General features: G+C 48.5%; 2 protein-coding genes across 2 annotated transcripts in view; both read right to left on the reverse strand.

Annotated features, from left to right (window-relative positions):
- AGBL4 (AGBL carboxypeptidase 4) overlaps positions 1-27,023 on the reverse strand; it is a 1,003,652-nt gene that overhangs the window by 173,370 nt on the left and 803,259 nt on the right. The gene's annotated exons all lie outside the window — the stretch shown is intronic.
- The window catches only part of BEND5 (BEN domain containing 5), a 49,563-nt gene continuing 30,154 nt past the window's right edge, over positions 7,615-27,023 (reverse strand). Inside the window, exons 4-6 of the mRNA XM_054572849.1 lie at positions 22,104-22,252; positions 16,131-16,344; positions 7,615-7,772 (exon numbers count right to left, since the gene is read on the reverse strand). Coding sequence (XP_054428824.1) covers positions 7,615-7,772; positions 16,131-16,344; positions 22,104-22,252 — 521 coding nt within the window. The remainder of the gene's footprint in view (positions 7,773-16,130; positions 16,345-22,103; positions 22,253-27,023) is intronic.

Consider the following 27,023-nt stretch of genomic DNA (forward strand, 5'->3'; position numbering starts at 1 on the left):
CCGCCGAGTCTGATGGAAGAGGTGCATCGGTGAAAGGAGGCCGTCCGCGTGGAGTCAGGGTGCCAGGAACCGAGCACCGCCAGGTGGCTTCGCACTACACTTCACATTTTCCTCCCAACACCACTGGGTAAGGAAGCGCCCTCATTTATCTGACAAGGAACTGGAGGCCCAGAGAAGGAGGGGTGTGACCAGCTCGAAAGAGAGGGAGACTGGATTCAGGCCTAGGACAGCCTGACTCGGAGCCCCGCATCGGTCCCCGGCCTGGGCTCCCTGGGCTCTTCCCTGGAGGACGTCTCAGGGACCGGGGGTGGAGGGGGGTGGGGGGCTGTCGGCGGGAGCAGCCCTTCACCCCCACCTCCTGTGAGTGTCAGTTTTTTAATTTTCATGAAAATGCTTCTTCTGTGCTATAATCTGTCCTTACCTGTGTTACATACAGGGTTTTTAAGAACCAGTTATATGAACTCTTTCTTTGTCCCTCCCCCCATCTTGGCGTAAAATTAAGGCTCCAGGTAGACAGGATGAATTGAATGTCCCCTGCTTCCCACACTCCTTGGACACCTCCAGGCTCTGTGATGCGCCCCCCCCCCCTCCCCAGGCAGGGTTCCAAACCCCAGCTGGCTCCCTCTGCCTTTTGGTCTTTGCTCAGATCATACCTTCTCCATGAAGCACAGTCCACTAATAAATCAACCTTCTCCCCACACACTCAATCTGTCTTACCCAGCTCTACTCTTTCCATTTTTTCTACCTCCTTAATTATTATGTTTCCTGTTTATCTTCCTCCCCATCCCATTCCACCCTCACTAAAGTTTAAGCTCTTTTTTTCTTTACTGATGTGTCTGAGGCATTTTGACCAGTGACTGACACGCGGCAACGCCAGATCAGATGTGGCTGAAGGGGTGCATTCTGGAGGGGCGGGCAGAGCACAGCGTTCAGGGCCACGCTGAGGTTAGCGTGCTGGGCACAGGACAGATACACTGCGTATTTAAGATGAATGTGGGGGTGGGGAATGGGCTGACTGGTAAACGGTCAACTCACAGCCACTGTTACCATTCAGGCATAAGCTCAAATGCCATGTCTCCAAGCCCTTCCCTCATCACGCAGACTGGAGGAGTCCAAGCTCCTAGAACAATGCAGCTGAGAAGTCTAGAGGGTGAGTAGAAACAGGGTCTTTAGTGAACGACCACGTGGCTCCTTCCTTTTCACTGAACTAAACATTATGATCGGTAACTTGATAAAGACACAAAGACCATATTTATATACTATAAAACTGAGAGGAAGAATATATCATAAAGTAAAATTCCATAAGGGCCTCAAATACCCACCCAAACGTCTACACAGACAATCCACAAAGGAAGAAATTGAAAAATCACACCTGTACTGAAAACTAATTTGCCAAACTAAAAATTCCAAATCCTGGTGATGTTGTGGGGAAACGGCACAGGCATGTCCACCCGGCTTGAGGCATGAATGAACTTTTTGGAAAGAGATATAACAATACACGTGAAGGACTTTCAAAGTGTTCTTGCCCTTTAACCCAATTAGCTCACCACTGAGAATTTTCTCTCAGAAGCAAACAGTCATAAAGGGTCATGGCATCATGATCTCTAACAGCAAGAAACTAGAGGCAAACATAGTGGAGAGATAAGAAGGTAACCATGGCCCCCTGTGGGCCGGAGGCATTAAAATGATAGCTATGTCAATCAAGCAGCAGAGGGGGAAGTGTTTGCCCCATGATGTTAAAGAAACAAGTGCAATCGTGATCAGGAAGGCCGGCCAGCTGCTATGTGCAAAGGGGTAGGGGACCCCTGGGCAGACAGGAGCTCCCAGGAAGGACTGTGCAATTGGGCTTGGCTCTGGAGAGTATGGCTGGGTTTTCTTTTTTGGCTTTCCTCAAATTTTGTTTCATATTTTAAACCCAAATGGAAAAGAAGATCTCAACCAGCTGGAATGTTGGGCAGAAACCAATAAGATGAAATGGAACAGAGATAAATGCAAAGTTCTGTATTCCATTTAAGAAATGTATTTAAGAACACACAATTGAGGTGTGAAGGGGTATGAAGAGCTGTTAGAATGAGAAATGGAAGGAAAAGGGAACACAAAATCATACTCTCTGAAGCCCAGAACTGGGATGGCAGTGGCTGTAGGTCTGCCTCCGAGGCCGCCAGGACAGTTACCGCAACGCTGCTAAACAGACACGGGGACCGTGGCTGCGGACCATTTCCTCTCCTCTGATAACAGTGAAGTCATTTGAATTCGGTGTGAATTTCTCTGGCTTCAAAATCTATGCTCGTTTTCTTAAAACACAGTGAACTAAAGGGACAAGTGCTCTTAACCAAAAAGAGGGAGCAAGGGCCACAAGCTCAATATGAGGCCTTTGAGCTTTGGTGACCATAACACAACATGAGACAATCCTCTAAAGATGCTCGTTCAAGGTCAGGCCACAGTAACGCAGCCATGCCGCCCACGAGTAAGAGGCGACAGTCTGCTCTAGTCAGTGCTGATCAGGCCCTTCCTAGAGCAGCGTCCAGTCCTGAGCGCCACCTTTTAGAGACGTGGCTATAAAAGAGCAACCAGGATAGCGACAGTCTTCCACTTAGGGGACTGAAACATACTGAACACCTAGGTGCCCCGCTCACATTATATCTATAGCTCTTGATGCAACCCTGTGAGGAAGTCATATATTTCAATTTTTAAAATGAGAAAAATAAAGCTGAGAGGTTAAGATCTTGTTCAAGGTCACACATTAGTCAGTGGCTGTCAGCAGTTAAACACAGAGCTGTCTAAGTCCAGGGTCTCCACCCTTCCCAGGGCAGCGTCCCTCATGTGAGAAATGGTGGGACGGAATTCCAGCTGCCTATTAGTCGGTGAAGAGACACTGTGGCCTTCAATTCTGCAAAGAGCTCTAAGTAGAAGCATTCTGTGTGACTTCAGGGGAGAGCACCTGAGTGACTGAAGAAGTCTCAGGGAGTGAATTTTTAGCTCAACAAGAGAACATCTTAGTGATGGCAGTCACTGGCGGGCTCTGGGGTAGGAAGATGGATTCCCCACGCCCGGAGGTATGCGAGTGTGGTGCGGCAAGGCGCTGCTCCCGGCGGAGAGGAGATCGGGGCGGAGGACTTGGGAGTTCTCTTTTGACCCTTCGCTTCCATGAGCCTATGAAGCTGCTTAGCAGAAACTGATCAATCCCTTCAAAACAAGTAGCAAGGGTATCTGTTGGTATGCGTATTTGCAGACATAAAAGTAAAAATTAGTATTTTCAGGTATAAAAGTAAAAATTACATGCCCCAAATAAACACACTGGTCAAGAGAAAACTAAACACGGAAAATGAAATGGATTCTACAGGAAATGCTTACAGGTTAAGCTATCGTTTTCTGTTACCAAGAAACCAAACTCTGGAGAGATGTATAGTCTTGGAAATAATCAAAGAAAATATCATGAGGAACCAGTTTTCACCTAAGTTGGGAAAATAATTTAAATCATGGCCACACCCATTATGTGCATCAACAATATTCATTATGTCATTCCTTTTGACCCAGATAAAACCCCAAGAAAACGATAAAAATTATAAAGGAAAAAAAAACCACACGCAAAAAATATTCATCAACAACCTAAAAATTTAAAGGAAGGATAAATGGGTCAACTGAGTGGCAGAGGTCTGTGTGCAGGGAAGGCCCATGAGTACTGGACGCCGAGCAACGAGCACAAGATGTCTGGAGGGCCAAAGGCAGATGTGAAAGCCAAGGTCAGAGGGGGTCAGAGACAAGACAGGAGGACACTCAGGTGAAGACTGAATGGGCACTGAGAGAGGAGGGCAGGGGGAAGGTGTGGGAAGGAAGGGGAAGGGAGGGGAGGGGAGGGCGGAGGAATGCCAACATTAACATTGGTGGCTGTTTACCCGCTCTCACTGGGGCACTTTGATTATATTCTCAGTCCTGCATAACTAGATATTATTTTCTCTCTGTTGCAGATGAAGAAGCTGGTGTTCAGGCAGATAAAGGAACTCACCCTAAGTGTGGTAGCAGGTGCTAGAGTTGGGAATTGGACTCCAATGCAATGACCCTCTAAACTCAAGCTCACCGTACCACCTGTGCTGGACCAAAGCGTGCAGCGAGGACTTTCATAACTGGCAGCCGTGAGCGTCAACACAGTTGGACAGCTGTTTACCAGGTTGTAGATCTATGTCTGTCCACTGGGTGGATGTTAGAACTGACGGCTGTGAATTTCGCAAAGCAACAGAAAACCGTATAAAATGGAAAGGGAAGGATACAAACCTGTCGTCTGCTATCATCACAGGCACATCAAATATATTTGCACACTTGAGAAAAAGACTAGGAGAGATAGATCACAGTGCTTGTAGTAGTGTGATTTGAAATGTTTCCCCTATTTTTCCAAAAATTTCTACAAAGTGTTTTTTCTTTATAATTACAAAAAAAAAAAAAAAAAAAAGGCATAGTTTAGAAATACATCCAAGAAACCCTTGGGCACATAACAGTCACTAACACACTTTTCTCAGCCAGAAACTAAAAACAAGCCACGTCTGCATTTCGTCTGGCACAGAGGACTTGTTGCCAGGGCTCTGAAGCCAGTGCCCCAGCCTCATGAGTCCAGGCCCTGCCGAGTCAGTATTGACCATCCTGTCCTACACAGCTCACTGGCATCAAAGGAAAGGGATCGAAAGGAAGAACTGAAGTGTTAAAAGGCAGAGGAGAATCATTGGTGCATAGACCGAAGCCAACTTCGGCACCATGTCCAACTAAACAGCATTTGGTGCGCATGGAAGAGTAACTCTAAACAAGGTTTTAGGGCGGATTCTCAGCTATTTGAGAGAAAGTTTATTCTCAGTTTCAAATATCCTCAGGCACTTTAGAAGGAGCCAGTCTTTTTTAGCTCAGAAACACTCTTGCTTCCTCACTGACGCGCACGGGACTTCGACTAGACTGGTATTACCCAGAGGGGGCACCGTTTTTACAGTTCACACTCCAGGCTCTATCTCAGGCCTACTGAGTCAAGCTCTCTAGGCCAAAGCCCAGGGATCTGTATTTCGGGCACCTCAGCACATTCTTAAGATTGGGCAGGTTTAGAAAACCCTCTTCTAACACAAAATGCACTTGAATGTATTTTAATGTAATAAAACTGTGAATCCTCATAAGTAGTACAATTATTTCCAGTCCCTTCAAATGGCTTCAATTAATGAGAATGATTTCCATTAACCAATTACTTAGGTCAGGTCTCTCCTTCATGTACCCTGAGATTATACAGCTAGATTCTCAGCCCAGACCATAATATCCCACTCACCATTCTGGGAAGAGCTAAAAAGGTAGATTATGCACAGATCTGAATTCTAACCCTGCTCCAATGCTGACAACTCCTGGGACCTTGGCCAAGAAGTCACTCAGCCTTTTTTTTTGCGTCCATCTCCTCACTCGTGTGGATATAAGAACAATGGCCTTGCCCTCATATAACAGTAGCAGGGTGCCAGATACACAACAGGTGCTCGAAAGCCTCTCCGTCTAACTAGTGCGTGAAATTCCCACATGAAATCCCCAGTCAGAACTGGCCCGCTGGTCCTCCCTCGTCAAACCCACTTCTGCCATCGTCCTGCGAAGGGGAACTGGCATATGCCTGGCTCTGTGAGACCTGCGGAGCCCTTGCTTGGCATCGCCTGGCTGGATTCCTCTCCCCAGCAGCCCCGGGGCTATGGATCATCGTTTCTACTTTAGAACTAACAAGCCCCAGAGAGGCCAGGGGACCTTCCCAGAAGTGATTAAGTCAGGATTCGAACTCAGATCCCCACATCTTTCACAACCCCATTCTGTCCTTAATATATGTATCGTATAGTTCCCAAAGCACTTTCACATATGTCATAGCATTTTTTAAAGAGATTCCCACGCCTCTGGGTGTTTGTATCTTTGCCATGCTCAGGGAGTACAGAGAGGAGCTCCAGTACGATGTGTGCTTTTCCCCAGTCTCTCACGCCTTCCATACTACTCAGGCCCACGCTGCCCCGTACCAGTAAAATGAACACATCTCAACAGCAAGAATTTATTGAACGCTACTGTCACTACCCTTCCTGACCTTAGGAAATGAGCTACCCTATGCCAAACACTTGGAAAAGTCTTGGCATATATTAAGCATCTGTTGTTTCTGCCATTATTATTATTTAATTATCCACACAACCCATGCTGTAGGCATTATTTTCCTCATTATACTGATAAGGACTATGAGAAGTGAAGTGATTGGTCCAAGATCACAGTGCTAATTTCGGGAGGGCTGGGAAAATACCATAAAAGGATTTGCACGCCTATACATCTATTAGTGAGCATACAGTATTTCCCATTATAAAGAATTATTTTATTTACTAGGATGAAATTCCTCACAGAGGCAGCCACCTCTCCTTCTTACCCCAGTGACCCTGAGCTTTGGCTTTTAGTTCCCCAATGGTTTCATGGTCTAGTGGATAACCCAATAGAGAAATGAGAGGCCGACGTTTTCCAACTGATGCCTAAAAGCCAATAACCAGAAATTAATAATGATTGCCAACATTTATCGAGCTATATATATATATATATATATATATATATATATATATATATATATATAAAATCCTTATGGCAACTCTGCAAGGTAAAAATTATCTCCTTCTTAGGCACCGGAAGAGGTTAGGTTAAGCCCAGGCAGGCAGGGGAGCGAGGCTTGAAACCCAGGTGCTCAGCCCCGGACCCCTGCCATCTGTAATATACCACGCTGACTTCACAGGCACCAGAGAAAAGAAAGCGCAAATCACCAGGAAGATCACATGCAGTTTGCCAGGGTGCACACCAGGCACCTTGGAGACTCAGTTACTGAATGAGATAAACAATTATGTAACTGGAAAGATTATTTGAGATACAACATAAGAGAAACAAACTTACGGCAGGTGACCTGCCCCCAGCTTCCTGACAGTAACCCTGGACCACATCTAACATCGCCCCCCGCCCCTTACAAAGATTGACTCAAATTATCTGGGAAGCTGAATCTCTGATCACCTTGAGTGAGAAAGGTACCTGTCCTAGGTCTGTCCTTTGAAGTAAGAGAAAGTATCTGCTTTCGAGACAGCCCTTCAGGTCTGCAGTTGGCAACCACATCCCTGAAGAATTTTGCCTCCTCCGGCCTGAATGTTCTGCCCCTCAAAGGACACGGGCCACCTCCACTGTACGTTTAATATGCTTAAATAAATGAGGATAATGATTGTCTACATCAAAGAATTCATGGAGCTTTATTATAGAACAAAATAGAGGAACAGAGATAGAAGTCCTTGAATGGTAAAAAGATCAGTTCAAATTCTGGGTCAAGTGGCAGGCGAGGCAGAGACATTTTATCCCCCGCCAAAACGATAACGTTTTCCCCCTCCCCAGGACGACGCTGGTGCCAGGCTGCAGCCTGAGTCTCAGCAAATCCATCTGCCTTCTTTGGAGTGGGAAGTCCAAGTTCAGAACATATCGCTGACCCCGGCACCCTACTGGCTCACTGCCCACACACCACCACGCATGCTCGGGCTGATGCGGACGGCGCCGTCACCCGCAAATCACACAGCGCGCAAGGAAAACGAGACGGCTTTATGAAAAATCCCAAGTTTATTGCAAATTGTATTTCGCTTCCCTTCGTTCTTCATTTTTACAGGATTTATTGATATCCATGATTTTTTCACAGATGTACTTGTTGACTTTGGAGAGTCTCTGTGCAATTTCAGTTTCGTCCACAGTTTCTTGTGCTATTCTGTCATATAAACACTCTGGACAGGGAAAAGAAACAAGAAGGCCAAGGATTAATGGTAACTTAAGCACAAATCTTTTTTGGGGGGAGAGGGGGAAGAAAATGTGCCTCTTGACATACTTCCCAAATAAAAATTCACTAATCTGACACAATATTTTCAAATTTTCATCACAATATGTATATAGAAAAGAATACATACATACTGTAAATTTACCCTTTAAAATAATGATAAAACACCCATGTGCCCGCCACCCAGCTTAACAGGACATTGACGGTCCCTGTGGAGCCCCAGCCTGCCCCTCCCCCACTCCACCCTCTCCTCGCCCTCACCAGACGTGGAAGTAACCATTCTCCTGAATTTTTGCTTTTCTTTTCCTTTTAATGTTAACACACATGCATATATCCACAAATAACATATTGCTTACTTTTCCCTGTATTTTTAAAATTTTTCTATACGCATGCCCCTACTCTATATACATCTTTTTTTTCACTCAAGATTACAGTTCTGAAATTCACCCACGTGCAAGTGTATAGCTGCATGTCACTCATTTTCACTGAAGAGTGGTGTTTTATTGTGTGACTATTCCACAATCTGCTGATCCATGTTCTTGTCAATGGATACTTGGGTGGCTGCCTGTGTTCTGTGATCGCAAACACCCTGGTGCGTGTCTCCTGGGCACCTGCGCAGGAGATCCCCCAGCCCTCGCCCAGGAGGGGAACCGTGACGTTACAGTAGGGGCACATTCAGCTTCACTGGGTGGTGCCTAGGAAATTGTTTTCTGTGGTTCTGCTGCTTGGCATTCCTTAGAGCAGTGTGTGCAAGGACAGCATGTGGCATTTTCAGATTAGTAAAGCTCTGACAACCTGGTTGGTGGGTGTGAGGTGGGTCTTGTTGTGATTGCTGATGAGGGTGAGGACAGCCCCACTTCCACGAAGTCTGCCACTTGCTGGGATGCGGCACCCACCTGCAGCCCCCACCTGCAGCCCCGTTCCTGGCCTGGGACCTGGGGCACATCATTACCCCGATTTGTCACCCCATAAACAAGTATAAGAAACCAAGTGCATCTTTTTAAAGCTATCTTGGGGCATCTGAGGTAAACTTTTTGCAAACATTCTTCAAACTGTAAGGAACACTACACCTCTATGGGTTGTTCCAATTATCTTAACGTATATACAACAGTTCACTCCCAGCACCTAGCACAGTGCTTGGCATAGGGCAAGATTAAGTAAATATCTGTTAAAGGAATGAATCAATTACTGCTTTTCCAGTAAAACCTGAGGGGACATAAACACTCTGGACTTAAGAGGGCTGGGGAATGTACCTCTAGGGTTTGTCACCATGGGTAAGGCTTTTAACTTCCTGGAACCTAAGCTTTCTCACCTGTAAAACAGGAATGACAACCCCTTCTTAGGGAATTGCTGTGGAGGATAAACAAAATCTGGTGCACCAGGCCAGCCACGGCAGGTAATCCTCTGACAGGTGTAGAATGGCAATGCTAGAGGGGATCGCAGAGACTAACTTGCGCTAACCGGCACTTACACGCAAGGAGCCTGAGGCCCAGAGAAAGGGAGGCGGTAGGGCAGAAGCCACGGCTGCCTCCCCCACTCTGAACCCGCCCCTGGGCTCGCGGCCAGCCTGCCTCCTGGGCCACTCCTGCGGCAGGTGCGTGTGCCGCCGCAGGCCTTCTCTCTCCAGGGCATCCCTTCCTCCCCACCGAGAGGGCTTTGGCATGGAGAAGTCTTGAAAAGCCTTTATCGGCCTCCACGACCGCCTGACCACTCGCAAGCCCCACCAATCCTCACTGGGTCTCGACTCGGCCTTCCCACAGCGGCCAAGACAAGAAGGGAGGGGCTCTGTGCCTCCCCCGTCTCCCTGCTCTTATCCACCCGCTATCATCCACCGCCCCACTCCAGACTGTCCCAAGGGACAGGGTCTTTGCTCTTCTCTTCTCAAATTACCCTGGCCCAGTCCTCCACCTGCCTAAAATCCTAGTTATTCTTCCCAAGGCAGCCTTGGGAACCTACCAGACTGAGTTCGGAGTCTCTACTCTGTCTACAGCCTCTGCGCCCACACACTTGCCTGGGTCTTTCTCTGTCAAAGCACTGGTCAGAGTCTAATAAAACTACAGCCACACTGTCTTCCCTACAAAATGGAACACTTGGGCACCAGCCCCTCGCCCCCTGCCCCCTGCGCCCCGCCCCAGCCCGGGACAAGAAGAAAGCGGACACTCATGGTGACCTTGCCCGAACCCGAAGCAAATGAGGGAAACACCTGTGCTTAGACCTGTTCTGGAGTTCACGTGTTCGGCTCCAAACCTAGCGGCTGTGCCATCCATCGTGGGAACCTCTCTGGTCTCGGTTTGACGAGCAAGGAAAGCAGGACGTCAGACCAGATAACCCAGGGGCTGTCTTCCAGCTCTGAGTCCCCAGGAGGTAATGAGGGTGGTAAAGTGGTTAAGGGATGAGGGAGCGAGGGGGTGGGGGCGGTGGCCCTCAGAGCCCCCAGCGTGAGCTGGAGAAGATGCAGGAAGAGAAAGGAGCATGCGGAGGGCGGTTGTCAGAGGGGCCTCCTCAGAACTCCAATCAGTGCCCTCCTGGGGTGAGGGCGCAGGACGGCCCCTTGGGGTGATGAAGAGGCTTTCGTGAGACTCTAGATATTAATCATCTGCAGTTGCCAGGAATGTCTCCCTCTGCGAGGGAGCATTTGAGATTATTGCTTAATTAACAAGGTTTATAATGGCGCTAATGTGTCCTATTAAAAAAGTTATTAAAATTAACCAGAACTCAACGCTGGGGCTCATTTGGAAAACTCAGACACTCTGCAAAAGGTCATTTGACCTTAATAAGGCTTAACTGTCATTCTGGAGCCTGTCACTAAAGTGAGCCTCTCCGCCAGCCCTCCTGTGCTTGTCTTTCGACAGCAGCATCGATGTTCACCCCCTGGCCTCCCTGCTATCCAGTAAGATGGGATTTTAAAATCAGAGAACAGAAAATTCTCACCAACCCTGTGAGCCATTTGTATACGGCAAATGTGGCTGTACATGATTAAATCGTACAAAATAAATACAAACAATCTCAACCCAGCAGACGGCTTGCATGGGAAAAGCCAGTCAAATGCAATCTGGGAGAGCTCAAATAATTAGGCCCAAAATGGGGAGTGTGTGGTGGGGATGGGAGACAGACTTCAAACCTGCATGGCTGCAGTAAGTAAGCAAACAGACATTGCATTTTAGCGCGACAGAAAACCTCTGGAGACAAGGGACGCCTGCCAGCTCACCTCTGCTGGCCCTGATCTAAGCAGTTGCAAGGCCTTGGGCAAGTCAGTTTCCTTCCCACTCACTTGCATGGCAGCCAAGAGCATATGTGCTCAAAGGCTGTTGCTGGACCAGCCTCCTGGGCAGCAAAGATGCAGTAGGAAGGGAATAGAGGCACGAGGCACTTGGGACCAAGAGGGCAGGGAAGGCTTTCTGAAGGGAGGTTCTCGAAGCAGATCGGGGTGGTGAGGAACAGCTAGGTGGGCAGGGTGGCAAGGCATAGGGCGGCGAGAATGCCCAGGTTCCAGCACTGGGAAAAGCATTTACAAATTCCCTAATGTGAGAGGGAGCAAGGCCTGTTCAGGGAATATGTAGTTCATGTGGCAAGAACCTAAGAGTTCAAGGGAATACTGCTGAGAAACCAAGCTGGGGCTATGGCCAGGGCCCACATTATGATGGTGCTTGTACGACACATTAAGAAGCTTACCCTCTAATGGGCGCCTCGGACCGGCTCTGACAGGGGGATGGGAACGAGATCAGATATTCGTTTCTGAAAGATCATGTAGTTCCTTGGTGGAGAGAAGAGTCTGGAAGCTGCGGGAGTATAGAGGGAAGAAATGGTGTGGCCCGGACAACGAGGGGCAGTGGGGATGGGAGGGGGTTTAAGAGGTGTTTGGGGGCAGAAGTGATGGGGAGTGAAGCATGTGGAGGAATCATGGGTAAGACATCTCTGGGTCCCTGGCTGGTGGTGCCATTCACCAGGACAGGGAACGCAGAGGGGCAGAGGGTCTGGGGAAAGAAACAGGGGTGAGAAGTGAGCAGGACGGCTCTGCCAATTTCGCCTGCACATCCGTGAGGAGACGACCAGCAGGCGCCCAGATGGATGGGTCAGAGGCGCAAAAGTGTGAACTGAGGTCAAATATAGATTTAAGAACCACCCTTCATTGACTCGACGACTATTTACCGAGCACTTATTACATACTAGCCCTCCACAAGATGCTCAGGAAAAGCTTATCATCTAACAGGTGTGGGGGAGAGGACAGATATCAAGTAAATAAACAAATAAGAAAGCCTATGCAGAAATCTGAGGGGGATACAATAGAGAGCAATGGAAAGGCACGGTATATCGGGCAGCTGGGGAGGGGCTCCCTGAAAGATAAGGAGGGAGCAGGAGGAGAGGGTGGGGGAGGGGCACGGCAGCAGCAGGATCAGGGAGGACCTGGAAGGAGGCCTCTGTGGTTCCTGCATAGTAGGGGGTGGGATGGGCGGTGAGAGCCAAGGTCAGAGGGGTCACCAGAGGCCAGGTCACCCGGCATCAGCCAGGACAAGGAGTGTGGATCTCCCCCAGGGCACACGGAGGGGGAAGGGAACAATGGGCCGTGAGCTCAGCTGAGGAAAGTGCTGCAGGCTGAGGGGGAAGAGGCTGGAGGCGGAGCAGAGGGCAGCAGAAGAGCCCCCCGGTGGACGAGAGGCCGGATGGGCAGGCGGAAATCCGGAGTGTGCAGGATGGGTTTCTCAGTGAAGGGGATGGGCATGTGCCGCAGGCCAGGGAGGAGGTGAGACAGGCCCCGATTTAGGGAGGAGAAGCCCCCGGGAAACTTGGGAGAAGAGATTCAGTAGAGGGCTGGGGGTGGCAGCTGGTGGCAGGGCAGTTTCTAGTGAACAGAGGCAGCGAGTGTGGATAAGTCTTGCAAGAAACCGGGATGCGAAAAAGAAAAGAGAGACACAACACGGCAGCGGCTGGGCGGTGGCAGTGGCCTCTGGGGAGCGCCTTGTTTTCTAGGAAATGAACAGTCAAAGCGTCTCTCCATGATGCCAGGGAGGAAGCAGGAGAACAGGACATAATCGGAGGGACAAGGTCCTCTGGGAGGCAGGCGGGCTGGGACCCAGAGGAAGAGAGCAGCCAGCCCCGAAAAAGAGGAGGACGCTCTCCTTTGGAGGCACGAGGCAGAAGAATGGGGGACACAGTTAGGTCTGTGGATGTGGTGGTTCAAAGCTGCGGGGGTTCTGTTTCTTTTCTTGGTGAAGGAAGAGACAAGGCCATCTATTGAGCTGTGTCTGGGAAAAGTAGAGAAGGCTTGGAAAGAGCCTGGAAAGTGGCGGAGGGGACCAGTGAGGGAGACTTAAGAGGAGCTGGCAGGGAGGCCCGAGATGGAGAATCTGCAATGGCCCCAAGCCACAAAGCTGGGGTGTTTCCTTCTAGATTGTTCTGCAGCACTGGGGACCAGGTTAGTCGCATAGAACATCATCTGAATAGGGTTTAAAGAACAGTAAAAAATGCCCCTGAGGTCCACTGAGGAGCCAGGACAAGGACTGTGGTCCTGGCTGTATGGCGGAGACACCAGGCATCTACTTGGTACTGACGCCGCATTAGGCTTGGGGAAACGAAAGCACAACACAAACCAGGGCGAGCTCAAAGCTAAACCAAAGCAGAGCCGGGGCTCACACGGGGCTCTGGGGCCCGGGCTCCGGCTTCTGTTTTCCATCACACTGCCCAGGGAGCCCACCGGGGAGGGCCTGGCAGCCGAAAAGCAACGAATAACCGCGAACGTCAGCGCCGTGACCGCCCTGCGGCCACGCTGGCTCCGCAGAGTCAGCTCACTTGTCAAAAAGGTCAATAACGTCTTGTCACACCTCAAACATAACTATTTGCAAACCAACAGGTCTGTCATCTGAGACAGCCTTCTTAACTGTTTTAAGAGATAAGCGTTCAGCTGAGGAAACTGAGACAGGGAGGGAAAGTGATTTACAAGAAATCACACCAAGGGCCCATCAGGGGATCAGCTTGCGGGCAGGTCTCAGTGTCACTCGTTCAGCCCTCGTTTGCTGAGCTCCTCCCGTGACCAGGCCCTGTGCGAGGCGATGAGGACACGGAGATGAATCCGATACAGTCAGACTAGTGCCTGAGGCAGACACGCAGCAAATGACTTTCCACCACGTGGCAACGGGAGGGCAGCCAGTCATTCGAGGGCACCTGGGACCTGCTGAGTCCCATTCCAACATGTACCACAGAATCAGAGGTCGGCCACCTACCAAGAGGGCCAGGGCTGCACACCCCCACCCCGCCCCCCGAGGGCCTTTATCTCAGGGTGACCTCCCAAATTAAGCTCTACCATTTCAGACAGTGGGCCGACTAAAGGTTACCTCTGACTGTCTAAAAATAAGTGGCTGCATAAATCAATGAATCGTGAGTCAGCCAGGCAAGGGAGGCAGCCTCCTCTAGCGGCACAGGCCCCAGCCCAGCATCTAGGGTGTGGGTTAGAACCCAGGCTCTGAAACCTTGTAGCTGTGACCTCGGACCTGTGTCCTGCCACCTTGAACTCCAGAATATACCCTGATGTGAGCCTTCTTCTCTCCCTCCCCGCTATAACCCTGGTCCACGGTACCGCCGTCTCTCCCCAAGGCCACTGCACCAGCCTCCCAACTGATCTCCCCCTGGGTTATGGCCTGATTTGAAGACCTCCACTGCCTTTCTCCTGTAAGTAAATCCCGGCTGCTTTCTGTGTCCTTCAAGGCCCTACAAGACTGGCTCGCGCCCACCTCCCTGACCTCACTCTCCCCTCACTCCTGGCCGCACAGTCGCTGAGGCTTCTGCATCCCTGCAGCGTGCCGGCCTTCGCACCTGCTCTCTATCCTGCCCGCTCAGCACCCCTCACCCTTCCCTGGGCTGCCTCCTCCACAGCCAGCTCACGTTCACCTCCTCACACGGGCCTTCGCCAACCACCTGAGCGGACACGGCCCTCTGCGGCCTTCCACGTCACGTGACGATCTTCACAGACCTCTTCCGTACCTGAAATTACCTGACTTGTTCATGGACCTATTTGTTGTCCGTCCCCAAACCTGGCACAGGGCCTGCTCAAAATATACATGGTGACTGACTGCACCTTACTTTCTTTATCAAAACACAGCAGCTGGATACTTAGAGATGGGCGGTTAGAAACGCAGCTTCTGAAGCCAGCCCTCCTGGCTTTGACCTCTGCCTCTACCCCTAAAAGCTGCATGATCTGGGCAAGTTACTTAATATCTCTGTGTCTCCTTTTCCTTGGCTGTAAAACAGGGATACTAACAGTAGCCAACAGTAGGAGTGTTATAAGGATTAAATGAGTTAATACATGAAAAAGTATTTTTTAAAACAGAACCATAAAAACAAAACTCAGAACCTGAAACATAGTAAGTGCTCAGAATAATGAGCAATTACTATAGTATTCTCTCTGCTCCCGTGTACTTCCCTGCCTATCTCTATAAACTGAATTATCTGTACAGGAACTAGCTGTTCTTGTGTTCACCTTCCCCATGAGACTGTGAGCTCCTTACAGATGGAGGCTGTGCCTTATCCCTCTTTGTGCCCTCAATACTTGGCAGCAGATAAGAGCTTAGTGACTGAAAGGAGAGAGGGTGGGAAAGACAGAGGAAAGAGAGAAGATAGGGGAGAAAGAGGGGGAAGAGGGGAGGGAGGGAGGAAGGGATGAAGGAAGGGAAGAAGGAAAATCAAAGTGTCCAGGATACAGCCTTGTCTTTAGGGAGACAAATGATACCCTGTCTCTTTGCCTCTCCCCAGCCTCTCCCAAGCACCAGAAGAGAAGTTGAAAACAGTTGTCTTCATCTCATTAACTGCTCCAGGCACAAGGCTGGGACTCTACACACTGTCCCCCCGCCACCTCTCTTGACCTCTCTTCTCTCTGCACACAGCTGGGCTCCTGTCTCACCTCCACGCCTTTGTTCCAGGTGCTTCTGCCTCCAGGGGTATCTCTGTTTACACACTGGTGTCTCCATGTCTGATGGACCCGTCAAGGCCCAATTCAGTGGCCCGTTTGCCAGGAATCCTTCCCCAATTTTCCAGCTAGGGGTCTCTTCCCCTGAAAGAACTAATTCCCTTGACCCATCGTCTGTCTGTCTCCCATGTTAGCTCCTTGCACTGTCTTTTGTCCACAGCTCATTGGCTCTGTTAAGTGTGAGCTCTTCTGGGACAAGGTCCTTCTCTGCTCCCGTGTCCCCATGCCCAGCCTGGGGCCTGGCACAGAGAAGCCTCAGGAAGTGCTTTTTGAACTGAATCGTGCCCGATGCACCCTTCGGAGGGTGAAGGACAGCAGCTCGGCCGTTGCATTTCCCCTGCAGTGACCTACCTCTGACGATGCTCAGCTTGTGAGGCGAGAGGGGTGGTTTGGGGACGGCATCTTTCTTTTTTTTTGTGGCAACTCCTGTGACGCTTCTGTTCTTCAGAACATCTGTCCCCCAGATCATGACTGCCAAGTTCTTTGTGTACTTGGAATCTCCTTGGGTTACTTGTAGCTGGTGCCATTTCTCCTCATCAACCCAAATCCCGCTTCCCAGATGGACCTGAAAGGAATAATGACGTAGGCACCTGTTTAGTTGGACAGGATGGCAGCTGGAAACTTTTCTTGTCCTTTAAAAGACATTCCTGCATAACTATACAGGATCCTTTCCATAAATGCTAAATTACCTTTCTTTACGGGAAGTAATAGCATTCCTGTACTGAATACCAGGCCTTATTCTAGTGCTTCATACCCACTATCTCAAATCTTCTTGGCAACCCTGGGAGGAAGATGTTGGGACACTATTTCCATTTCAGGTGAAATTTCAGGTTGAGGAGAGGGAAACAACTTGTTAGAAGTCACTCAACTATGAAGTTGCAGACCTGGAACTCTAACTGTATTTACATTATCACAAGGCTGCTCAGAACCTGACCAAATGTCAGGAACACATCTGTTTAAGTCCTTTCTCTGTTGCACTTTAGAGGGACCTTGCTGCTTTTCATGTAAACCCGCTGGGACACACATCCTCCTAGCGCAATGGCTCTCTACTTGGTTGCATGTGGGGTCCCCTGACGAGCTATAAAAATGGCTGGTGCCAGGGCCCTGCTCCCAGAGATTCTCATTTATTCTCATCGGGTGGGGCCAGGCACCAGGAGGGTTTAAAGCTCCCTAGGGGATCCCAATGCACAGCCAAGTTTTCAAACCCTGCCGGCTGGGACTGAGAAAATGGCTCGCCAGGCTCTGCCACTAATGGGAGCATATTTGTGCAGGTCCTTTCCCATCTCCGGCTTCAGGTTTCCACGAACTTGAACCGGAAGACTTGGATTTCATCTTTAAGTTCCTTCTGGCTCAGAACACCTAGGGTTCTAAATTAAACACAAGCACAGTGTCCCAGCCAGATTCTGAGGGCACAGGGAACAGACACGATCTTAGGCTTCTGGTAAAGGTGGCATTCGACGTTTCAGTGCAGAGTCAGTAATGCTGAAGACCCAACACGCTTGAGCAATGGAACTTGCTCGGAACTTTTCGAAACTCAAAAAGTTTCAAGCTCTGAAACTTCTTCTCCTTCCTGGCTCGTTCAGCAACTCAGAAAACACTTGCTAACATTAATCATCAAAAAATAGGGTTTTACTCTGCCATCGCCACTATGTCATGTTTCTGCTGAGCCTGTGGAGGGTGAAAAGGCCTCAGTGGCGGTGGAGGGGAGAGAGCTGCTAATAAGCTCAACTTTTAAGAGGAATGAAAAGGCTTTGCCAAAGGTCGTTGTCTTCAGAAGGACCTGAGATCATCAACATGGCATGGCCAGGAGATGTCTCGGGAGAAGCCCTGGTCTGACAGACTGCGCGGACACCCATTGTTCAAAGATGATTAAAGATCTTTCTACCGAAGCTTGGCTTGGACAGGAAGGTGGGCACTACACAGTGAGCAGATAGGCCAGACAACAACTCTTCTTCCTCCACCAATTACTGGGGGTTTTCAATGATTGAAAATAAAACAACAACAAAGCAACATAGCCCACCTATGGCTGTCAGTAAGGAAACAATCCACCTGCCACATCTGACTTTCTTTTGCTCAAAAGACCATTCAGACTTCTGCATGCAAGGTATCAGATAACCAGATCCACCTGGCCTCCCTGCGCAGCAACGCCAGGACAGCAGATCTGTTCCTGCGGCTCAGGGAGATAAGCAACCCCGCAGTGCGATGTGCTGCCTGGGGCTGGCTGGGCAACACCGGCCCAAGGTCAAGCCTGGCCTCTTCTCCGCAGCCGCGGCTGCAGGTGGGCGGTGTGCGTGCCTGATCAGGCATGCTGAGGACAAGTTCCCCGCGGCTCCCTGCTGGCCTCCAACTCACCTCCCCTGGTGATGCTCTGGAGCTACCCACACAAGCTCCCAGAGACAGGGGAAAAACAAGGGGTTTAAATTAGATTAAATTCAGAATCAGAAAACTGTAGCAATGGAAGATAACTTTGGTTTTTCAAAGGTCTCTGCTCTTTTCTACCTCAGTCCTTGCTTTCCTACAATTTTAAACATTTACTATTGTTAAAACAAAAATGATGGTCATTTTAGCTAAAGTTCTACAAGAGAAGGGGAGCATTAATATTTTTTGAGCATTTATAATGAACCAGGTATTGTACCCTCAATTTATTTATCCTCATTATGACCTTAAGGAATAAAAATAGGTTAAAATGATTCCCGTTTCACAGACACGGACAGAGATTCAGGGGACTACATTATTTTTCCTCAGACGTACGGCCACCAAAATTTAGAATCAAGATTCCAACCCAAATCTGGATGCCCCTGAAACCCACGCTCTCCCTCTTCCCTGCTGTGGCCAGTGTCAAGGTGGAAACAGCAGGTCTGTCTACATCTAATCTGCTTTCCTCTGTACCTGCCGGGTCACCTCTCTGGCCTGAACCAGTGAAATTCATCCTTTTAGATGGGGACCCCAGGATAAATGCCACAGGCTGGCCTTCCTGCCTCCGTACCCTGCGGCCAGACCGATTTCCCTGTGACACAGCTCTCCTCCTTTGACTGGATGAATTCCATAGTCTGTGAGAGACACAGAGTTTCACGCCAGCCCCCTGGAATCCTGAACAGCTCCCTGTTCCCTGTCACATCAAATCCTACCTCCTCTGTCAGCTTTAAAGGCCTTTTAGAATCCTGTTTCTAACCAACCGACTAGCTTTTCTCTCCCTACTATGTCCCTCACTCTAGGAAGCTCCTAAATGCTTTCATTTCTATTTCCAGTATGCGGAAGCAGGAAAAGGAAAGGCTCTGGAACCTTCATACCTGGGTGTGAATACTGGCTCTTCTACTTAACTAGCTGAGCAGCATCTTGGGCAAGTCACTTTCCCTCTCTGAGCCTTCCTTTTCTCAGCTGTATAACAGGCAGAACACCACCTAATCCACGGAGGTGTTTTGAGAATTAAACAAGATAACAGGAGTAGACCATCAGAACAGCACACCTCCAGAAGCTGTTACTTCCTTTGCTGTCTCCCCCCGCCCCCCACTCTCCACCCCACGTCTCTGCTCAGGTCTTTCCTCCGTCCAGGAAGGAATGAAGGGATTATGTCTCCTTAAACCTGCTAATCCTTCAAGCCCCCATCCAAAATCCAGAAAATACTCCTAACTACTCCCAGGCTAAGTTCTATCCCTTCCAAACGTCTAGCTTCATGAGAACCTTCGCTTGAATCAACCCTTCACAGCCTGAGTCCGTGGCGGGGGGTGGGTCGAGATTTTGCCTCTTTCGTCCCCTACAAAGTGATCAGGACTAGTCTGGGCACAAAGTGAGAAGATGACAGTATATTTAATATGTTGTAAGGGCACTGGCTGTCAGTTCTGATGAGCTGCTGTGTCTTGGAGAAGGAAATATTTTCTGACATTTGCTCAAGTACAAGGTCAACTACAGCACAGGAAGAAATGTCCCTGGGTAAGACCAATCACAGGTGTACGCGGGACATTTGGGACAAGGGCTCCAGAGGTCAGCCAAGCTCAGGGTCACCTAGAGCAATGCCCAGTTTTCAGGGGAGCCGCAGCATAGACTGGAGAGAACACTGGCCTGGGAACCAAAACGTCTGGTTTCCAGCTCCTGCCTGCTTGCCTCTATAGCCTGCTGTACAATTGCAGACAAGGCTCGTCTCTGGATGTGTCTCCCCACGCATATTATGTACAAATTAGATTATTTACACTTTATTGGTATTTGTGGCTTTATGATTCAATGAATTTTTGAAACAAAATTCTTAGAAAAAGAATAGCAACGCAGTTTTCAAAACCAAAAAGTAACTTTTGTGGCAAGCCCTATTCCCATAAACTACAGTTTGCCATTGGACGAAAATGTGTCAAGGGACGTTATTAAAAACATGACATCTGGGAGGATGGGATATGATCAAAAAATGGCTTTGTGAAATGTTTTGTAGGACAAAAGTAGTTTCCTACTAGGAAACAGATCCCATTCCAATGCTCTAGGCTTTGTAGAGATTAAGGCCTTTGTTCATGCAGGCAAGAGAAGGAAGGGGCAGAAACGAGAGCCGAGTGAAGAACAACGAGGGCTGCGTTTGGGACGCGGGGACACTGCTCTGGGAAGCTGCCATCCATTTGCAGTATGTGTGCCTCCTTTGCTCTCCCTCAGCACTTCTCTCTGCCTGACTACAAATTAGTTGCAAACAAAAGTCAGGTTAGTAACACGGCAACAACCAAAACCCCCCCAAAATTGGCATTTTTCAATGCTTTCTGTGCAAATCATATGTGAAAAAATTAAATGAGATTTAAGAGACCCATTTTTTGGAGGGAAAGAGGTACCTTTGCAGAAGAAAGGCCCTGTAATTCTCAGAAACTGCTCAGTTTTCAAAGCAAGATACAAATTGATTTCTCTTGGAAGCTACTTTAAGAAAAAAAGTCTCTAGTTATTCCACCACGTGATCATGATGAATAAGAAATCAAGGAAGAAAGAATAGTCCTTTCTTTTATTTATCTTCAATTGGGAAGGGTTTACCAAACTTAGATATACTGTTGGAGTCACTCAAGTCTCATGGGAGCACCAACCACTTCCATCTTTCACAGACAGGGGAGCTGAGGCCCAGAGAAGGGAAAAACCTGCTCCAGGTCACACCGGTAGGTCAGAGGTAGAGCTATGCTTACATGTCAGGTTCCAGACTTCCTGCAGCCACTGTGTTGCCACCTCTCCCCAGCAGAGCAGACTTTTAAAGGCTGTTGGCTGAAAGAAGGCAACACAGAGCGGGCCTACAGCCTGGCCCACCAAGTCTGCCTCAGCAGGGGAGGAAGCGCCCAGTGGGAGGTGCCGGAACAGCAGCAGACCCAACAGAGCCCCGAAGACCAACAGGTTTCATTTCCTCGGCTTGACAATATTCGCTTTGGCTCAGTCTGACCAGTTGCAGGGATATCTCTGGACAAACCCAAATAAACCACCTTTTCTTTCTCATCAACCCACTGGGGAACAGAGGTGGATAAACAGAAAACTTTCAAAGCATTAGGCAAGAAAAATGCCCTGACACAGATGATTCTTTGGGGGAGAAGGAGAGGTGATGGCTGGAATGTATGCTATGGTGGCAGAGAATGTAACACTGAAAGTGAGTTTGAGCAGTGCCTACATAAAGTGCTCCAGTATGCTTCTTCCAAGATGACTCTTGTGGATGGTAGGACAGTTTTCTTCTTGCCCTGCTGCTATATCATCATGTGACTTTGAGACTCCCAAAGTTTATTCCATTGTTTTTAATTACTAATTGTATTTAGGTTTTCTTTCATGATATTTCCCCTCAAGGGTCTAAAAGAAAAGCTGAGAAGGTATATGTGGCCCTGGAACTGTGGGCTAACCACCGCTGAACATTCAGCTTCAACATGGCTGAGGGACAAGAAACAAGTCTCACTCACCTCTGCATCCCTGGTATCTAGCACTGGGCTTAGGACATACAGATACTTCATAAGCGGTGAGTGGATATATAGTGACTTATTATCTGTAAAGCAGTTAATTTCTTGTTCACCTCAGAAATTTTATGCATCTGATTTCGTAGCTAGGTAGGGCAGTTTTCGTCAAACTATCATTTTTTAATCTTCCTCACTAATAAGGTACTTTTAAATGTCAGTTTAGTTTTACAGTTTTTTTGGCCCAATATTTAAAAAAAATGAAAAAAAGAAAAAAATCCCAGTAAAGGTCCACGAGTTACAACACATGGATTCCGGAAAGTTGCTCAGGGCCAGGCCGGGAGGCCACATAGTCAGGCTGTGTCTCAGAAGCCCCACCATACTCTCCATCTTTACTCTGACTAAAAACACTTGCAGGGAATCGACATTGAGCTTGAAACACTACCTTGCCATTGTCTAGGATATACTTGTCCATGACAGGTGCAGGAGCAGGGTAATAGGACGACGTATTTGCTTCCTCACTGAAAGTGCTCCGCAACTCCGGCTCGGGCTCGAGACATTCTGACTTTACTTTTTCCAAGTCAATGGCGGGACCTAGGCAGTTAAGAAAAGAGATCTGTCTAGAACTCCAAGGAAAATAAAATGCAAATATTTTTAACTATGCATCTATCAATACATAGTGGCACAAAAATTATATATATATATATATACTGGCTCATTTTTGTCCATTGGATTACACTTAACCCCAGGCCTGGAAATAATGTGAAGTAGGTGAATGTCATAAGCAAAAAGTTGGAAAACCGGAAGACAAGAGTGGACTAGACTCTAAGTATGAATGAGAAGCACTCTTCTAGGGTGTCACTGTCTGAATGGAAACGCAGGGGACTTGGCTTCCTGCACAGGAAAGAGGTCCTGTTAAGACTGTGTGGAGAAGAGGTGCAATTATTATAATACGCAAACTGTATTTGCCAACACCCCTCCCCCACCAATCTCTTCAGCCCACAGTGGAACGGGCCACAGCAGATGAACAGAGGTTAAGGAAAACGCCGAACTGCAAAGGCCACCCACTCCCCGAGACCTAGTATCTAGACAGGAGCATTTCAACCAAGAAATTAAAACACAATACAGATTAGGTCCCTGATTGCCTGATCCAGCAGCTTTCTTGATTCTTATTTTAATGCAATCAACACAAATTATGTGCAGATTAAACAGTGAAAGAAAGCTAGATAAATGGTGGTGGTTTCTATGAGGGATAATTTTTCCTCCATTAGCTTGTAAAAATGATGGACTATTTTTTAAATCACCTATCATGTCTTGATTACCAAAGGGCAGAGAAACAGGATGAAAATGAGTAAATAAGGCCAAATGATTTGATTAACTTTTGCAGAAGCGCAACTCCAAAGGCTGACAGAGAGCTGAGCATCCTGGAAATTCACCCTATGGAAAAATTTCAGAAGCTGACTGGGATCAGAGATTAGCTACAGCCATAGGAGGTCCCAGGGCTGAACACAGAACTTAAGTAACAGATGAATTTCATGGTCCAACCTTCTCTTATCCTAACCAGGTGGACAACTTGGTTCAGAGGTCTTTATCTACTAAAGACCTGACCAAGAATCTAGTTGTGGTTCTACGTTCAGTCGCCACATCCTAGACTCAGGCTGGTGGGGAAAAGTTACCGGTAATTTTATTACTAACATTCCGCACACCAGGGCTTCTCACAACAGAAAAATCCTTCCTGAATTGCTGGCAGCTGTCATCCACAACCAGAATCTCTTTAGTCTCCACGATTTAAGTGTGAGTCATGCACAAAGCTGAACAAAAGATGGCTTGGGAGAACAAAGCATGGCTCATCTTGGTAGAGAGAATTTAGATCCCATTCCTGGCTCTGCTGTCTTAGTTGTGCATCTCCAGGTGAGTGGATTGTAGATGCAGACAGAAGCTGGCAGAGCGAAGGGCTGACAGCATCCTAATTGTTCCGGAAGCACCTCCCAATAGCACATTCCCCATTCAAAGGCTGCGCCTAGATCTTATTCTTCTCTTTGCCCACAGCACCGGGCACTGAGTAGGTACTCTCTGCATGTTTACTACATGGATAAAAAAATGACTACAATGAATGAATAGTTCCAAAGTTTCAGAAGCAGATGCCAAAGTTTTTCCTTTCTCTGAGTGAGATCTCAGTTTGAAATTCTGTTTGGTCTTTTCTTAGAGCAGGGAAGGAGTAATTAACTTTCATTTCCCATAAAAGGCATGGCTGAGTTGGCCTCTGAGGTCTCTTCCTGCTTTGACATTCAGTGACAGGAAAAAGAAATGGGCCAAGAGGAGGAGGTCCATGCAGCTGATGACTCACAGGTCATTTTTGGCATGATCATGTCCTTTCTCTAAAATCTCCTTTTCTTTCTATGAGAGGAAGATGTGGATGAGAGAATGAACCCAGGGCGGTTTTGACTTCAGCCTGGTTCTCTCCCATCCATCGCCACTATGGCTGCAAAGAGATCTCCACACGAGTATGTCCCTCCTCGCTTAGGCTCCCAGTACCTTCAAAAGGGAGTCGCACACCGTACCCTCCTTAAGGCCCAGAACGACCAGCCTCCTCTCTACTTCTGGTGGCCACTTCTTGCTCGGGTCCCTCCTACGCTGTGTTGTCCCAGGCCTCTGTTCCTCTGGGTATATTACTGTCTCAGCCTTGAAAGCCACCTCACATGCCTGCCAAGCCCCTGGCTGGACTTCACAGCGAAGCTCAGGTGTCTCCTTTGTGAGGCTTTGCTCTGCTCACTACCGGGTATGAGGTCTCTACATTACAAATATTCCCAGTGAATTATGTTTGCAGTCACTTGACAATCCATTGTCCACGTTAGACTGTGAAGCTCCTCAAGGCAAAGGTTTTGTCTCTTTGCAATTTTGACCCCTAGGAGAGTGCCCAGCACACTGCAGGCTCTCAGTAAATTCTTCATGACACGAGAGAGGGGAGAGAGTTGCCGGGGAGGAAGGGACTTAAGTGGGCTGGGGTGAAGATTCCGAAATAAAGCCTGCTGCTGAGTTGAGGGACTTGGGGGTGGAAGTAGGGATGGGGGGGATGCTGTTCTCAAACATCTGTAAACTTTTCTGCAGCCCATGAGGTAGAAATTAGGTTGTTAAATAGAAATTGGAACCCTCAAGCCAGGAAAATGGACAATTCAGATGGCTATGGAGGGACACCTATGGGACCTCAGAAGGAGCGGTTCCATCCCCTGCTGTGCCCTCCCCGCAGTCAGGCTCCACCCGAAGTGGCCTGCCTTGCCCTGCCCTGTCCACACACACACCTCTCCTTCTTGCTGCCCCATCTTAGCTTGGGCCAGTCCCTCTGTTTGGATCATTCTGCCCCCAATAACGTCCACTCTCCGCACGCCACCAGCAATTCAAGGCCTGACTCACACGCAACCTCTTCCGTGAGGCTGCCCCATCCCTTCAAATAGAGGTAAGTCAATCTCTCCACCCCCTGGGCTTGGAATTTGGAGTCAGAGACTGGAGTCCCTGGAGTTGCCACTTCCAGCTAAGTGAGTCGTGATGAGCCTCCTCCGGTAGCCAAGCTTTGTCCTCCCTGTGTTAATCAGATGAGAAATCAGATTTGTTTTTGTGCCTGTCTCCCTCACCAGACCGCGAGGCTTGAGCGTAGGCAGGGACTGTGTCTTTTTCTGTCCGAGTCCAGAGCTCAGCACAGTGCCTGGTTCGAATTCTATCCTCCATGGGAATTTTACACATCAATAGTTACTTAACCTCTCTGACCCTGTTGCCCCCCACCTGCAAGGAGGAATGACAACAATAACTTGGCAAGACTGAAGACTAAATGACTTAACCAAATATAGGAAATGATTAATGCAGAATCAGGAACTGAGTGGTTGCTCCTCCATTAATCGTGGTGCACCCCCCGCCCCCCCTCACGCGTTATACCTGAGGGCTCAAATTAGTCCAGGACTAAACTGCAGCTTCTGTGAGCCAGAGGCCTGCTGGTCTTTTGCCCCAAGTGCCCTGCAGAGCCCAGCTTACAGCAGGTCTGCACACTCCCTGGCACATCCATGCTCCCCTGCACTCACGCTGGTCTCCCCAGGGGCTGGCGGAGTTCTGTCAGATATTGAGGCTATTGTGCTGAGATCTTCTGGCTCTCAAGGAAAACTACTCCCTAACACTCTTGGTCAGTACTGTTTAATACAAGCGTTAGCCCTGCTCTCCGCAACTGCCTCCTCCAGCACCGCACAGTGAAGGTGCCTGGTGCCTCAGCCCCAGCAAGGAGGGTGGACCAGCCAAAGGCATGTCTTTGACAGGGTTTGTCAGGAGACTTGGGTGTGAATCCCGTTGCGTGACCTCACCACCTCACCTCTCTGTGCGTCACTTTCCTGCCTGCAAAACAGGGATTACCAATAGCCACCCTGCAGGTTGATAAAGCCTCTGGAGGGGCCTAGGGCTGAGCAGGGCACGGAACGAGGCTCAGGTAGACAGTCAGAACTGGCAGATAAATGGAGGAATGAGCCAGTCAGGAAAGCTGAGTGTTTGGTATTAGAGAATCAGAAAGCAAAGGAACAAAAAAGCACGTGGTTTCTTTGGGGAGAGAAGGAAGGGCCTCTAGTGCTTTTAATTTAAGAGGGGAAGAAAAACACTTCATTGCAAATTTTGGTCGGCTCTACTCCCGCTCTACTCCCCGATGTTGGCAATTTACATCTCATTACAACAAACGCTGCAGATTGCTGTTTTGCTTTTAAAAATTTCTGAGGCATTGTTCTTCTTCAAACACATGTGACCAAATTAGCCACAATAATAAGCACTTGCGCTAAGAGACAGCATTGTACGATCTGGCGCAGATATTTTAAGTAACAAAGGAACTTTTTTCACTTGTGGGAAGAGTAGGGATATAAAAAAAGAGCCTTTTGATCCACTTCAGGTTTATTTTGGGGGAAACATAGCTCCCATGGCACAAAACCTCTCAGCTGGATAAAGGAAGCTTTTTAAAAAACCATAAAAGGTAGCACTTGTCTTTTCATTCAGTCATTCCTGAACTCAGCGATCACACAATCCCTCGCTGCATACCAAGATCTAGGCCCTGGAAGAGGCACTGGGGACCCAGAGACAAACAAGGCATGGCTCAGTTCTGGAGAAGATGAGAATTTCACACGTAAAACGCTATTACATTGCGTACAGATGCCTGGGCTTTGATGGACAGGCTCTGGGTGTGTTAGACAACAAGGGGCAAATCCTGGTTCTGTTATTTACTTCACCTCTTCAAGCTGCAGTGGCTTCGTCCATAAAGTGGGAATCATGGCACAGAGTAAGGGGCTTGGCAAATGCTTGCTGGCACAACAAATAAGTGAATTGTACCTTTCTTTGTTCTCATTTA

The sequence above is a fragment of the Pteronotus mesoamericanus genome, unplaced genomic scaffold, assembly GCF_021234165.1.
Source record: "Pteronotus mesoamericanus isolate MK-2021 breed Mesoamerican mustached bat unplaced genomic scaffold, CSHL_Meso_final contig_105, whole genome shotgun sequence".
Classification (NCBI taxonomy): domain Eukaryota; kingdom Metazoa; phylum Chordata; class Mammalia; order Chiroptera; family Mormoopidae; genus Pteronotus; species Pteronotus mesoamericanus.